Below are 13,114 nucleotides of genomic sequence, written 5' to 3' on the forward strand. Positions count from 1 at the left end.
GAAGAGATAAAGCAATTATCTGTATAATTCAGAAAATATCTTCTCTAGAAAGCTAAAGAGGACACCTGGAGCTTGATTCTGCTGGTTTTGAATTTATATGCTTTATCCTTATACTTTATCCCATTCACCCATATAAACCTCATACTGACATGCAAAGTAAACTAACAAGCTGGGGGAAAAAAAGGGAGGTAAAGTATGTTCCACATATAAACAGAATCCAGTGAATACAGGTCACAGAACAAAAGATGAACTGAATTGTATTTGTCCAAATTATACAGATAATTTTTCCTACATTCCTCTTTACTTAGCCTGGGAAAATACTGTGTGAATGTCCAAAGACTATCTTTGATAACCAGATTTTGTCCACTGCTGGATGCCTAGTATTTTCTTTCAAGAATTAACATTCCCTTTTTCAATCTTTTGAAAAAATTGCACTTTCCTACCCCTTTGGCCTTGATTTTCAATGACTTCTTTGTACAGATAAGTATGAATTTCTACTCTCGAAGTGTGACACGTGTATTGGCCTTTTCTAAAAGAAATTTTTTGAAAAGTTAAAACATTGAAAGTTCACTTTTTCACAGAAATAAACTATTCAATTTTAAAGGTAGAGAGAGAGAGAAATATTTTATTCTTTCTATCATGAACAACGTCAACCAAGCTTCACATTTTGGGTAGAAATCTTTTTAAGTAGGAATTTTTTAAGAACCTATTTTATTTAAAAAAAAAAGGAAAAACAGGTGTATTTTGGCAGAGAAGTAAAATATAAAATATGCAAAATTTGTTTTAAAATTGGCATACAAAAATTTTAAAACACAGTACAATTATATAAAAATACAGCACAGCCAACGGCCTATAAAATTTCCTTTGGCATTTCATTTGGTAGAATTAAACAGAAAAAATCATTCTAAAAAAAAAATTAGCTATCAACACAGTCCATAAGTTAGGTTGTATATGTTGAAAGAACTTTTCCTTGAGTTTCCAAAATCCTTTTCTTCCATGATAACCCACATAAAGCATGGCTAGTGAGGTATATAGGGCAAAACACTGTTAGGCAGATGTACAGTAAGGAAAAAGTGCATACACAAAGAATCTTCCCATTTTCATAGAAATATCAGGTTAAATCTGAGTTGTTCTTCTTGATGTATCATTTTCCTTTGGCAGAATTAAAATAAACCCATACAAATGTCTTTGTTCAAGTCCCAGCAGCAGCGATATGTCTCCTTTGGTGGCGTTATCTGACGCCACAATACCGTACAGTCCCTAGAGGAGCTAAGGTTTTGTGTGTCTGCAACTGCAAACATCAAACATAAGATCATACATCAAGCACCATGTCATACTGTTGTCCCTTCTTCCGCCTGCCACATTTATTGATGAGAACCACATACAGTGTCAAAAGCATGACCCAATAACATGCATAGAGCAACGTTCCAACAATTAAAACTGTCTGTTTGGATTCTGAGAATGGCTTTTTAGATTCCTTATAAATGGTGAAAATCACACCACCCAGGAGTATTGTAAACCAAACGGATACGGGAATGAGTCCTATGAAATTAACAACAATGGTTTTCCTTCCAGATGTCCCCCACCCAGCTTTGTTTATTGTCGCAATTGCAAACATCTTGGCGGGAAGCAGACTTGACATGTACAACACCGAGTAGAGGGACATGAAGACCATAACAATGTTTCCTCTGAGGCAGCTGGCGAAGGACGACTTTATGAGACCCACCAACTGCACAGTTAACAAGAAGAGGAGGATGTTCCAAATTTTACCCCTGTAGAAGAGCTGGATTACCGTGGCAATGAGAAAGAAAGGGAAGAACCCGGTGATGACGGCTTCATAGGTCATCCACAAGTGATGTTTATGAAACCACATCGCATTGTACAGCCACTCTCGGAAGTAGGACTTGCTCCAGCGGGTCTGCTGGTTTAACCATCTGAGATATTCTATAGGTGTTTCAGTAAGGCACTTGGATCGAGCTGTGTATTTCGTTGCATAGCCCAGACTCAGCACTCGGTTCGTTAGATGCCTGTCATCTCCAAAACTACATTGGTTGCCCATAAATTCTTGATTGTACCAGTCTTCCACAAATTCATGCAGTAAGGAGTTTCTGTACATTCCCAGAGGTCCACTAATGCACTGGACACATCCGAAATAAGACTGACAGGCTCTTTCTATGTTAAAAGCCATCCAGTATCTCACACTGCTGAGGAAGGAGATCCAGGAATCATACTTGTTTAAAATCTGCAAGAAAAATAAAAGTAATTAAATAAAGGTAAGCCACCTGATACAAAGAACTGACACATTGCAAAAGACTCTGATGCTAGGAAAGATTGAAGTTGGGAGGATAAAGGAATGACAGAGGAGGAGATGGTTGGATGGCATCACTGACTCAATGGACATAAGTTTGAGCAAGCTCTGGGAGCTGGTGATGGACAGGGAAACCTGGCATGCTGCAGTCCATGGGGTCTCAAAGAGTCGGACACGACTGAGCAACTGAACTGAATCCCCAGCTAAAAATACCAACAAAATCTGCAGTATTGTGAGGTTACTGCCTAGAGTCATGTTTGATTTTTTATCCTTCTATTTTGACTTCTTACCTTTTTAATACGATTTTCCTTTATTTTCTTCACGTATTACTGGATTAACTTGATAAGTGGTGTGTATGTGTGAAGACTTGTTGAAAATAACTTTTTTCTACTTCATCACTCGCTGTACTCTTTGGTTATGTTTTCTGTCTCTTGTTGTAACATTGGGATGTTTTTAGGCTTCAGTTCTCAGCCCTTAAATTATTCTGTCACTTTCTCACCATTCAATATTTGAAGGTTTCTAAGTCCCATCTTCTTCTCTTTCCTGCTCATCCAACCCTATTATTCTCCTTCCTCCCCAGTTTTAGCAATGCTAGTGATGAAAGGGTTTTCTCTGGCTTCACCTCAAAACTGGAATCCTGAAATAAGGCTCTACATAAAGGCTGCTAAAATTATTAATTAGCTTTGCAGGTGGCGGTGGGGGCGGGGGGTGGGGGCAATATTTCTTAATTCTCTCCTCTGTCTCAATTTTGTTCCATTTCATCTGGATTTTGCCTGCTTCTTTTTTATCACCAGGGTATTTCTTTGTCCTTCCAGTTCATTTTCTTTGCCTTCACTAGTACCAAGCATATCAATATGGGTTACACAGCAACATCATACCTACATTTAAAGTCAAAATTCCATGTGCTTCTCACTTTTTCCTAAAATCTAATTGTACTTCTGCAAAGGATTCACTTTAATCTTCATATATGTTCACATATTGTTTTCTCATTCCATAAATTAATATTAATGAATCAACTTCATTAATATTTCTTTCACTTATTGTTTCTCCATTGATGGCAAATAATGGGAAATAAATAATAACTGGAAAATCCACTTCTTTGACTTTCTCTCTAGTGTAAATTTGAATTCCAGTTTCTCTTTTTTTTCCTTAGTTCTCCCAATTTGGATTTTTGACCAGTCATATATTGCTCAGCTTTTAAATATAGAGGTATATGGTATAGTAATAAAAACCACCCACTGCCATACCTCCATTTCTTAATCCTTGCACTAACCTCCAACATCATTTTACCAGAACATTAAGTTGTGGCTTAAGAAGATACAGCAGAAATTACACACTTACATTATATTTTATGTAACTTATCAGCTACTACATACATGTGTTACAACCCACAGCTAAGCAAAGAAATCATAAATTACTTCAATTTAGACAACAGAAGAGGTAGTACAGTGGGTACAAGACACATTCTAATGTGTCTTAGTCTCCAGAAACAACACCTGGCACATAGTCTGGTGTGTAATAAATATATATTCAAAGAATCAACAACTAAGGGCGCTACTGAAAGTGACTCACGGAAAACAAAGCCATACACACCTGGACATCTCCCCCGACACCTCCAACCATGGGATCTTCTTCTAAAACTTTTACCATCTCCACAGATGATGCTGGGTCAAGCATGGTGTCTGAATCACAAACCTGCAAAGTAAGAAATGAGTTAAAGAAAATAAGACAATGAGCGTGCTTCATGTCGTAAAAATTGGACATATATATATTATGTCACAAGCCTATTGTCACAAGGCCTCAATAAGCTAGTATCATGTGGATGTGAGTTTGTTGTATGATGGCCAATACAAAGAACTTGCAAACTCAGTATTTAAGCTAATGACATTGCTGAAAAGATCAAAAGAACTGATGACATAGGCATGACAAGAAAGGTGGTCAGCTTTTCCAGGTTCGCCATGGATGTACTCAATTTTGGCAATGAAAGTCTCTTTTCCCTGGTAAACACCCTAGGTTTCCAGGTCTTGGAAAACATCTTGGGTTGGTCACCATAAATATCTCTTTCTTTTTAATTGCCTTAAATCAAGCTTTTAGATAACTTATTCCTCAGGTCTGAATGATGATGGGAAACTCGTATGGCAGTATTGAAAAAGAGGCATGTTTAACAGTAAATATTTTTTTATATTTTAATATGGTAATTAAGACAGGAAGGCAGTTCTTCCAATGTGGGTTGTATAATTCTAAAACAAAATGTCCATTTGACCTGGATTTAGCAGATGTCATTCCATCAAAAAGGAAAATAGCTTGATGGTCAGATGACCTTTTTAAGAGAATTAAGTATTCATCTAGCTCTTTATATACAAAAGTAGATGAACTGTGAACTTCCAGATGTTCAAGCTGGTTTTAGACAAGGCAGAAGAACCAAAGATCAAATTGCCAACATCTGCTGGATCATCAAAAAAGAGAGTTCCAGAAAAACATCTATTTCTGCTTTATTGACTATGCCAAAGTCTTTGACTATGTGGATCACAATAAACTCTGGAAAATTCTGAAAGAGATGGGAATACCAAACCCCCTGACCTGTCTTGAGAAACCTGTATGCAGGTCAGGAAGCAACACTTAGAACTGGACATGGCCAGATTCCACGCATGATACAGGATGCTCGGGGCTGGTGCACGGGGATGACCCAGAGGGAGGATATGGGGAGGAGGGAGGGGGGAGGAGGGAGGGGGGCTTAGGAGGGGGAACACATGTAAACCCGGGGCGGATTCATGTCAATGTATGGCAAAACCAACCAACATAATATTATAAAGTAATTAGCCTCCAATAAAAAAAATAAATTAAACAAACAAAAAGAACTGGACATGGAACAACAGACGGGTTCCAAATAGGAAAAGGAGTACATCAAGGCTGTATATTGTCACCCTGCTTATTTAACTTATATGCAGAGTATATCATGAGAAATGCTGGGGTGGATGAAGCACAAGCTGGAATCAAGATTGCCAGGAGAAATAATCAATAACCTCAGACATACAGACGACACCACCCTTATGACAGAAAGGGGAAAAGAACTAAAGAGAACCTCTTGATGAAAGTGAAAGAGGAGAGTGAAAAAGTTGGCTTCAAGCTCAACATTCAGAAAGCTAAGATCATGGCATCCAGTCCCATCATTTCATGGCAAATAGATGGGGAAACAGTGGATACAGTGGCTGACTTTATTTTTCTGGGCTCCAAAATCACTGCAGATGGTGATTACAGCCATGAAATTAAAAGATGCTTTTAATTCCAATTTCCTTGGAAGGAAAGTTATGACCAACCTAGACAGTATATTAAAAAGTGGAGACATTACTTTGCCAACAAAGGTCCGTCTAGTCAAGGCATTGATTTTTCCAGTGGTCATGTATCGATGTGAGAGTTGGAGTATAAAGAAAGCTGAATGCCGAAGAATTGACGCTTTTGAAGTGTGGTATTGGGGAAGACTCCTGAGAGTCCCTTTGACTGCAAGGAGATCCAACCAGTCCATCCTAAAGGAGATCAGTCCTGGGTGTTCATTGGAAGGACTGACACTGAGGCTGAAACTCCAATATTTTGGCCACCTGATGCTAAGAGTTGACTCATTGGAAAAGACTCTGATGCTGGGAGGGATTGGGGGCAGGAGGAGAAGGGGACGACAGAGGATGAGATGGCTGGATGGCATCACCAACTCGATGGACATGGACATGACTGGGTGACTGAACTGACTGAGATGTAAATTATCTTAAGCTTTTCTGTGAGTGCTAATTGCTATTCTGAAAAACAAAGTTTACACAGGCCAAAAAAAAAAAAAGCAAATTTTCAAGCAAACCAATTACAACTTCAAGAAAATATTTAGAATTTGTCTATACCCAAGAATGGCTCACAGAAGATTCTACTGGAGGCCAAAGGTGCAGGGTTACAAATAATACTTTTCTTTCCAAGCTGATTTATGAACTTATTGATAAATGAACAGAATAATGGAGATATGAAGCCAAAATATTACCTGTATACTCATAAAGCTGATATGGAAAATAGGGCTCATATCAATGCAGTAGCCAGTTTTATAATTATGTTCCCCAGAATTAGACTGATGTATCAATTCTGAACAGCACCTAAGTGGGACCAGTCTCCTCCTGAAGAGGAGTTAATGGCACTTTGAAAGATATGGTTCCTTCGGAATAGCCCACTCCCAGAAGAAAGAAGGAGCCAGGCTACCCCTTATACCTTCCATACTCCCCAACAAGATTAAGTCACTTCTCTTAGGGAGGAATTAGGTATGTTATACTTGTGGATGGAGATTCTTCCACGTGATCAAAGAAAATCAGAAGTAGGGAAAGAGCTGTCACTTCTCTATTTCTATTAATAACATCATATCTTTTTCTGAAGGACTCAGCCAGGCCCAAGAAGATATAAAGTGATCAAACTTGACACACCATGAACCAGTTTCATATCCCCACCCAAGCAATAAAAGACATGATTGGCAGAGACCAGAGTGTTAGCTGCAGTTCCATTGTTTTTCTATGTCGTCTGGCTACATTTATTAATTTAATCAAGACTTAGTCTCTTTATTTATATAAAAAGCCAGTATTTTTACAGTTCTCTGAACTGGTTTATAAAAATAGTAGGAATTTGATATACCAGCTGTGAATGAAAAAATATGAAAACAATTTTTAGAAGCACAAAGTCGAGAGTTAACTGGAGAAGGAAATGGTAACTCACTCCAGTATTCTTGCCTGCGAAATCCCATGGACAGAGGAGCCTGGTGGGCTACAGCTCATGGAGTGCAAAGGGTCAAACACGACTGAGCAACTGAGCATGCACACACTTTTGAGTTCAAAGGGATTTTCTATGTGTATATTGTAGGAGACCCTCACATATATAACTAGAATATCTCAAAACTTTTTAAAATGTATGCTGCTTAATTTTACTAATAGATTTTTCCGAAAAAATTAATATATTTAATAAACAAATAATGTTGGTGAAAAGTATATAGAGTATCCAAAATTACAGAAATGAAATCACCTCTCTAAACTCAATTAGCTATATGAAAATTAATTTCTGAATTTTCATATTACTGTCCCTATTTAGAAATATGCATTTTCTAAATAACCTCTTGCCCCTTTTGGGTGAGTGGGGGTGCATTCTATTTTGGTCCAGCATGGTCTGACCTATTTTAGAGGAGGAAAAATTAGACAGCCGCTAGGCATTAGTATTCCATTAGAAAAACAGAATTTTGCTAATACTTGGATTTGTACCCAAGCATCCAAATCCTCAGAAACCTAAACGAATTCTTCCAATAGCAATGTTTTTCCACTCTCTTGCCTTGTTTATCATTGTTTTGTAAATATACGGTTATAAGCCTGGCAGGCCAGTGACTAGGGTAGCAAAAAGTGAAGGCAGAAGTTCAACCCACCTTTCAACCTCTCAGCATCCAGAGCTTATGGCCACACCCACCTCTATTGACTCAAGCTGGGAAAGGTAAAACCAGAAAGCTAAAAAAAGGCTAAAAACAACAGGAAGGGGGCAATCTAGAATTAATGTTTGGGTAACCCCTTCTGCTTGTGAGCAGAAACAAACCAAGGGAACTGCTTCTCTGAAATGACCAAACTGGAACCAAACTTCTGAGGTTCTGCATATTTAAGTTGGTCCCACCCCTCCCAATTTCCAACAGCAAAGTGCCAGAAGTTCTCTGAGAGAGATTGTTCATGTGGTGAATTTAACTGTCAGAAGGGAAAGCTCTCAGAAATCCCCTGGGAGGGGTTTGTTATAGTGGGATTAAAGAGTTCTTTATAGAAGTTCAATTTCTGGATGTAACATATTTGGTGATAGAATGCCAACTAGAAAACCACCATCTACGAAAGTCTGTGAAAGCAAGTATGTTCATGGACATAATAGTATTGATTTGTTTGTGTGTAAAGGCTATAACTCTAGCCCTTCTTGAAATCAGTCTAGTAGAAACAGGATTTCTAGCTGTCTCTTCACCAATTAATAACAGTGTATGACTTCATGAAGGTTGGCTGGTTAGCTCTGGGCTAGAAGCTGTGGGGGAAAATACACCAATTCATGAAGAGCTTAACTTGACACTGGGGAAAACCACAGGACATGATCTGCATACAGGAAACTGAGAACAAATCAAACTGTCTTTCTGTCCACCCTGAATGTATCATTCTAATTTGTTTAAATTACATGATTGCCAGTCATAATATTTCTCACTGGGAGATATGGAAACAAGGCAGTCACCAAATTTTGATTAAAATGAATGGAAAATGAGAAGAAAGAAGATGCTATGGGGAGGAACCAGCCACCTCAGTCATAACCACAGAATCATCAGTTAAAGTGTGTAAGGCCATGGCTCCCCCTCATCAGTGCTCAAGCCAAGAGTTAGGGCTGCCCCTTTCTGCATGTCTACAACAGGAGTTGGCAAACTAAGGTCTAAGAATCAAGTCAGCCTTTCCCCTCTCTTGGGACGGTCTATGAGATAAACGATTTTTATCTTTTTAAATAGTTGAAAAAATTAAAAAAAATTTTGTGACACATGGAAATAATATGAAATTCAAATCAGTGTACATCAGTTCAGTTCAGTCACTCGGTCGTGTCCAACTCTTTGAGACCCCATGAACCGCAGCACACCAGGCCTCCCTGTCCATCACCAACTCCCAGAGTTTACCTAAACTCATGTCCATCAAGTTGGTGATGCCATCCAGCCATCTCATTCTCTGTCATCCCCTTCTCCTCCTGCCCCCAATCCCTCCCAGCATCAGGGTCTTTTCCAATGAGTCAACTCTTTGCATCAGGTGGCCAAAGTATTGGGGTTTCAGCTTCAACATCAGTCCTTCCAATGAACACCCAGGACTGATCTCCTTTAGGATAGACTGGTTGGATCTCCTTGGAGTCCAAGGGACTCAAGAGTCTTCTCCAACACCACAGTTCAAAAGCATCAATTCTTCGGCGCTCAGCTTTCTTCACAGTCCAACTCTCACATCCATACATGACCACTGGAAAAACCATAACCTTGACTAGACAGACCTATGTTGGCAAAGTAATGTCTCTGTTTTTTAATATGCTGTCTAGGTTGGTCATAACTTTCCTTCCAAGTGTCCATAGATAAAGATTTATCGGAACTCAGTCATGTACATTTACTTTCATATTATCCATGAATGCTTTCACACTAAAACAGCTAAGCTGAACAGTTAAAATACAGACCATATGGTATGCAAAGTCTAAATTTACTGTCAGGTGTTTTACAAGCAAACTCTACCAACCCTGGGCCTCAAATAATTGGTTGCAGGAGGAGAGTTCTCTGTCATAAAATATTTTTTAAAAGTTGAGATAAAATATGTCCTAAAGACCCAATTTTAATTCTAGTAGATTTTTAAAAAAGATTTCCTCCATCTCCACATGTTATAATTAGTTAAGAGTAACTGCATAAAACGTATAGAATAAACTAGTTCTTCTTCTTTAGCCAAGATTTGCCTATTATAAGAGCAAATATCCTCAGAATCAAGAAGCTTCGATTAATATTGAGTCCTATATCTCACTTCTACGATTTTCAGTAAGTCATAGTGGAGTAAGACATCAAATAGAAAAGTACCTTATAGTTACAAAGGATCATAGGGAAGTATACCATTCATTGTTCATTGGTCAGACATTAAGTTGTGTCTGACTATGTGACTCCGTGAACTGCAGCACACCGGGCTTCCCTGTCCTTCACTATCTCCCGGAAGTTGCTTAAACTCATTTGTGCAGGAAAATAACCTTTACGATTTTATAAGTAAACCCACACCTAAAAGAGCATGGCAATCTTTACCACAAATATATAACTCGATAGAGAGAATCTCTAAAAGGAACATGAAAATTGATTACATATTAAGAATCTCTTAACACAGTGAACAAATTTAAATGTGTCTGGAATTATCTGTAATAGTTATAGACTATCACTGTTTATTCATAACTTATCAGACTATAAATCCACTCTAGTTTACCTCACTTAACATTAATCTACCTCACCACAGTTTTAAATAAAATTCTCCTGTTACATCTTCTATCAAATGTCTTTCAAATTCTGACTCAGATCTAAAACACCAAGTTCCCCATGTTTCACCTTTTTAAAAAAACGTATTTCCTTTCAGACTGATTGGTGAATTCTCCATATCTGCCTGCTTCAAACCACTTCAAAGGGCCCTGAGAGTTACACAGCAAGAGGAAGTCTTAATTTTTTAGGCTGCCTTCAATGAGGAAACAAGGTTGAAAATAAATCCAGACCCCTACTGTTGCTACTGCCTTCATTCTCTGTCTGCTTATAAGGCTCAACCCTTTCTTAACCTTGACCCTTCATCTTAACCTGGATGCAGCGAGACTATTTATTGCTATTATGTTTGAAATTTACCTTTGGTCAGGATCCCACTACTACTTTCCCTTCGACAACTTAACCACATAGTAAATGGAAATACCCTCCTACCCTGTTTTCCTCAGGCCATTGCCTGAAAGAAGTCAGCCAGAATTCTGAAATTCCCCAATAGTTATTCACTAGCAAACATAAGACAGTGCTAGGCCCCTGAACTCAGAACAGTACATCGCCAGAGTAAACACTACTGCAGTGAAAGTGTCACGCAAAACCTTGGAATCAGACAAATTGGAATCTCAATCCACCACTGACCAGTTATATTTACTTGCACTAGCTTTGTAGCCTTAAACTCCTTACCTTACCTTTATAAGTCTCCATTTCTCAGTTGAAAAATATGGATAAGTCAATCCACCTAGCAATTTGTTGTAATGGAGAATAAACTAGATACTGTAGGTATAGCACTTATAAGGGCTAGTAAATGCTCAATAAAAAGAAGTGATAAGTTGGGACTTCCCTGGGGTTCTAGTGGTTAAGAATCTTCCTTGCAATGCTGGGGACATAGGTTCGATCTCTGGTCAGGGAATTGAGGCCCCAGAGCCACCAACTAAAATTCTGCATGCTATACCTAAGACCTGCTACTACTGCTGCTGCTGCTAAGTCACTTCAGTCGTGTCCGACTCTGTGCGACCCCACAGACGGCAGCCGACCAGGCTCTGCCGTCCCTGGGATTCTCCAGGCAAGAACACTGGAGTGGGTTGCCATTTCCTTCTCCAATGTGTGAAAGTGAAAAGTGAAAGTGAAGTAGCTCAGTCGTGTCTGACTAGTAGCGACCCCATGGACTGCAGCCCACCAGGCCCCTCTGTCCATGCGATTTTCTAGACCTAAGACCTAATGAAGCCAAATAAAGAAACATTTTTTTAAAAATGAAGTGATAGATCAAAACCAGAGGCAAAAAGGAAGAACACTAGTCCAATGAAGGAAAGAGTCCTTTTTATCATTACTGTAAATAAACCAAAACTTACTCAGAGAGCAGAAACTAATGCCTAATCCAACGTCCAACAAATTTAAGTTAAACCAGTTGGATTATTGAGCAGGCACCATGAAAGTCCTTAGACTGGGCTGTCTGCTAGGGAAAAAGATTAGAGAGCAGTTTATGGAAGACTGTGAGTGGCAAAGACAAAATAATAAAATCTAATAATTTTAGGACTGAAAAGACCTTTTGAAATTAATCTATGAAACCAATCTAGGAAAAAATAAATGCCCTCAGAAAGAAGCTTCCTCTTGGGAGAGGGACTGGGGATGGGTAGGATTATTCTTTCTTATGGTAATTTGGTTTACAGTAAAAGATCTCAATATAGCCAATAGGAAGCCTCTAAATCATAGACACCTAAACAATTTGGTTGTTATTTGTTGCTCTTTGGTAGAATATGTTCCCCAAACTGTTATAAAATATTTGCCTTCAGGCACCCTAGAATATTTATTTAAGGTGAAAAAGGAGTCCTTTGGTTATTCTCTTTTCTTTTTCAGGAAAGTTTACACAAATGAAAGTTATAGACGGTGCAAAAGCAAAGGTGACAAGCTAGCTGGAAAATGAGAAACCTAACGTTGTCACCTCTAAGAGGTAAGCCAGAAAACACCCTTTATTACAAGTGGCTGGAATTCCCATTCTAAAGAAGGGAATCAGGAAATTGCATAATGGTGGCCTTAAATAAGATTCTACATTCAAGAACCTGACTTTGGGGAAAAGCGTAGATTAAAAATGGAAAGAAAAGTCTAATGATATACTCTTGCAAAGCATAGATAGGTTGCTAGGAAATTAAGACAGCCCTAAACTGGAGTCTTGAGCTGGAAGTGATCTCAGAAATCATCTGTTGTACCAGCTGAGGCCCATAGCAAGTAATCAGTTAAATCAAGAATTCAGATTTCCCCATTCTTATGTCAATATGCTCTTAATTTCATCCTCTAAAATGAAGAACATAGTCACATTAACATTCTCAACAAGGCCCAACAGGAATTTTCAGAAAATAGGAACCAATCAAATGTTATACTCCGTCAATTCTCATTATCCATGGTAGTTATGCACTACAAAGTTTCCATGAACAATGAATTAGCATACATCAGAAAATTGCTTTCAGCAGAAGTACAGAAGAGTTAGGTTCCTCAAAGCCTCTGGTCACAACAGTTTTGCTTAGTGATCAATACCTAACCTTGTTTTATTTGTTTATTTGGGTCACCTTATTTAATATATATTGTTGATTCGTTCACATTGAACTCATGTCCAGCAGCACTGTAACTCAGTTTGCGATCTTAGTTTCCTGACCAGAGACTGAACTTGTGCACTTGGTAGTGAAAATGAGGAGTCCTGACCACTGGACAGACAGGAAATTCCGGTTAACAGCTTCTGTTCTGAACACTAGACAGCACTGCACTTCAGGACCATTTAAATA

General features: G+C 38.5%; 1 protein-coding gene across 1 annotated transcript in view; it reads right to left on the reverse strand.

Annotated features, from left to right (window-relative positions):
• Positions 1-719: 719 nt before the first annotated feature.
• The window catches only part of HAS2 (hyaluronan synthase 2), a 31,720-nt gene continuing 19,325 nt past the window's right edge, over positions 720-13,114 (reverse strand). Inside the window, exons 3-4 of the mRNA XM_055432378.2 lie at positions 3,902-4,003; positions 720-2,242 (exon numbers count right to left, since the gene is read on the reverse strand). Of these exons, the coding sequence (XP_055288353.1) occupies positions 1,313-2,242; positions 3,902-4,003 (1,032 nt within the window). The 3' untranslated portion in view covers positions 720-1,312. The remainder of the gene's footprint in view (positions 2,243-3,901; positions 4,004-13,114) is intronic.

The sequence above is a fragment of the Moschus berezovskii genome, chromosome 16 (assembly GCF_049115385.1).
Source record: "Moschus berezovskii isolate FMDL1 chromosome 16, NW_MosBer_1.0, whole genome shotgun sequence".
NCBI lineage: Eukaryota > Metazoa > Chordata > Mammalia > Artiodactyla > Moschidae > Moschus > Moschus berezovskii.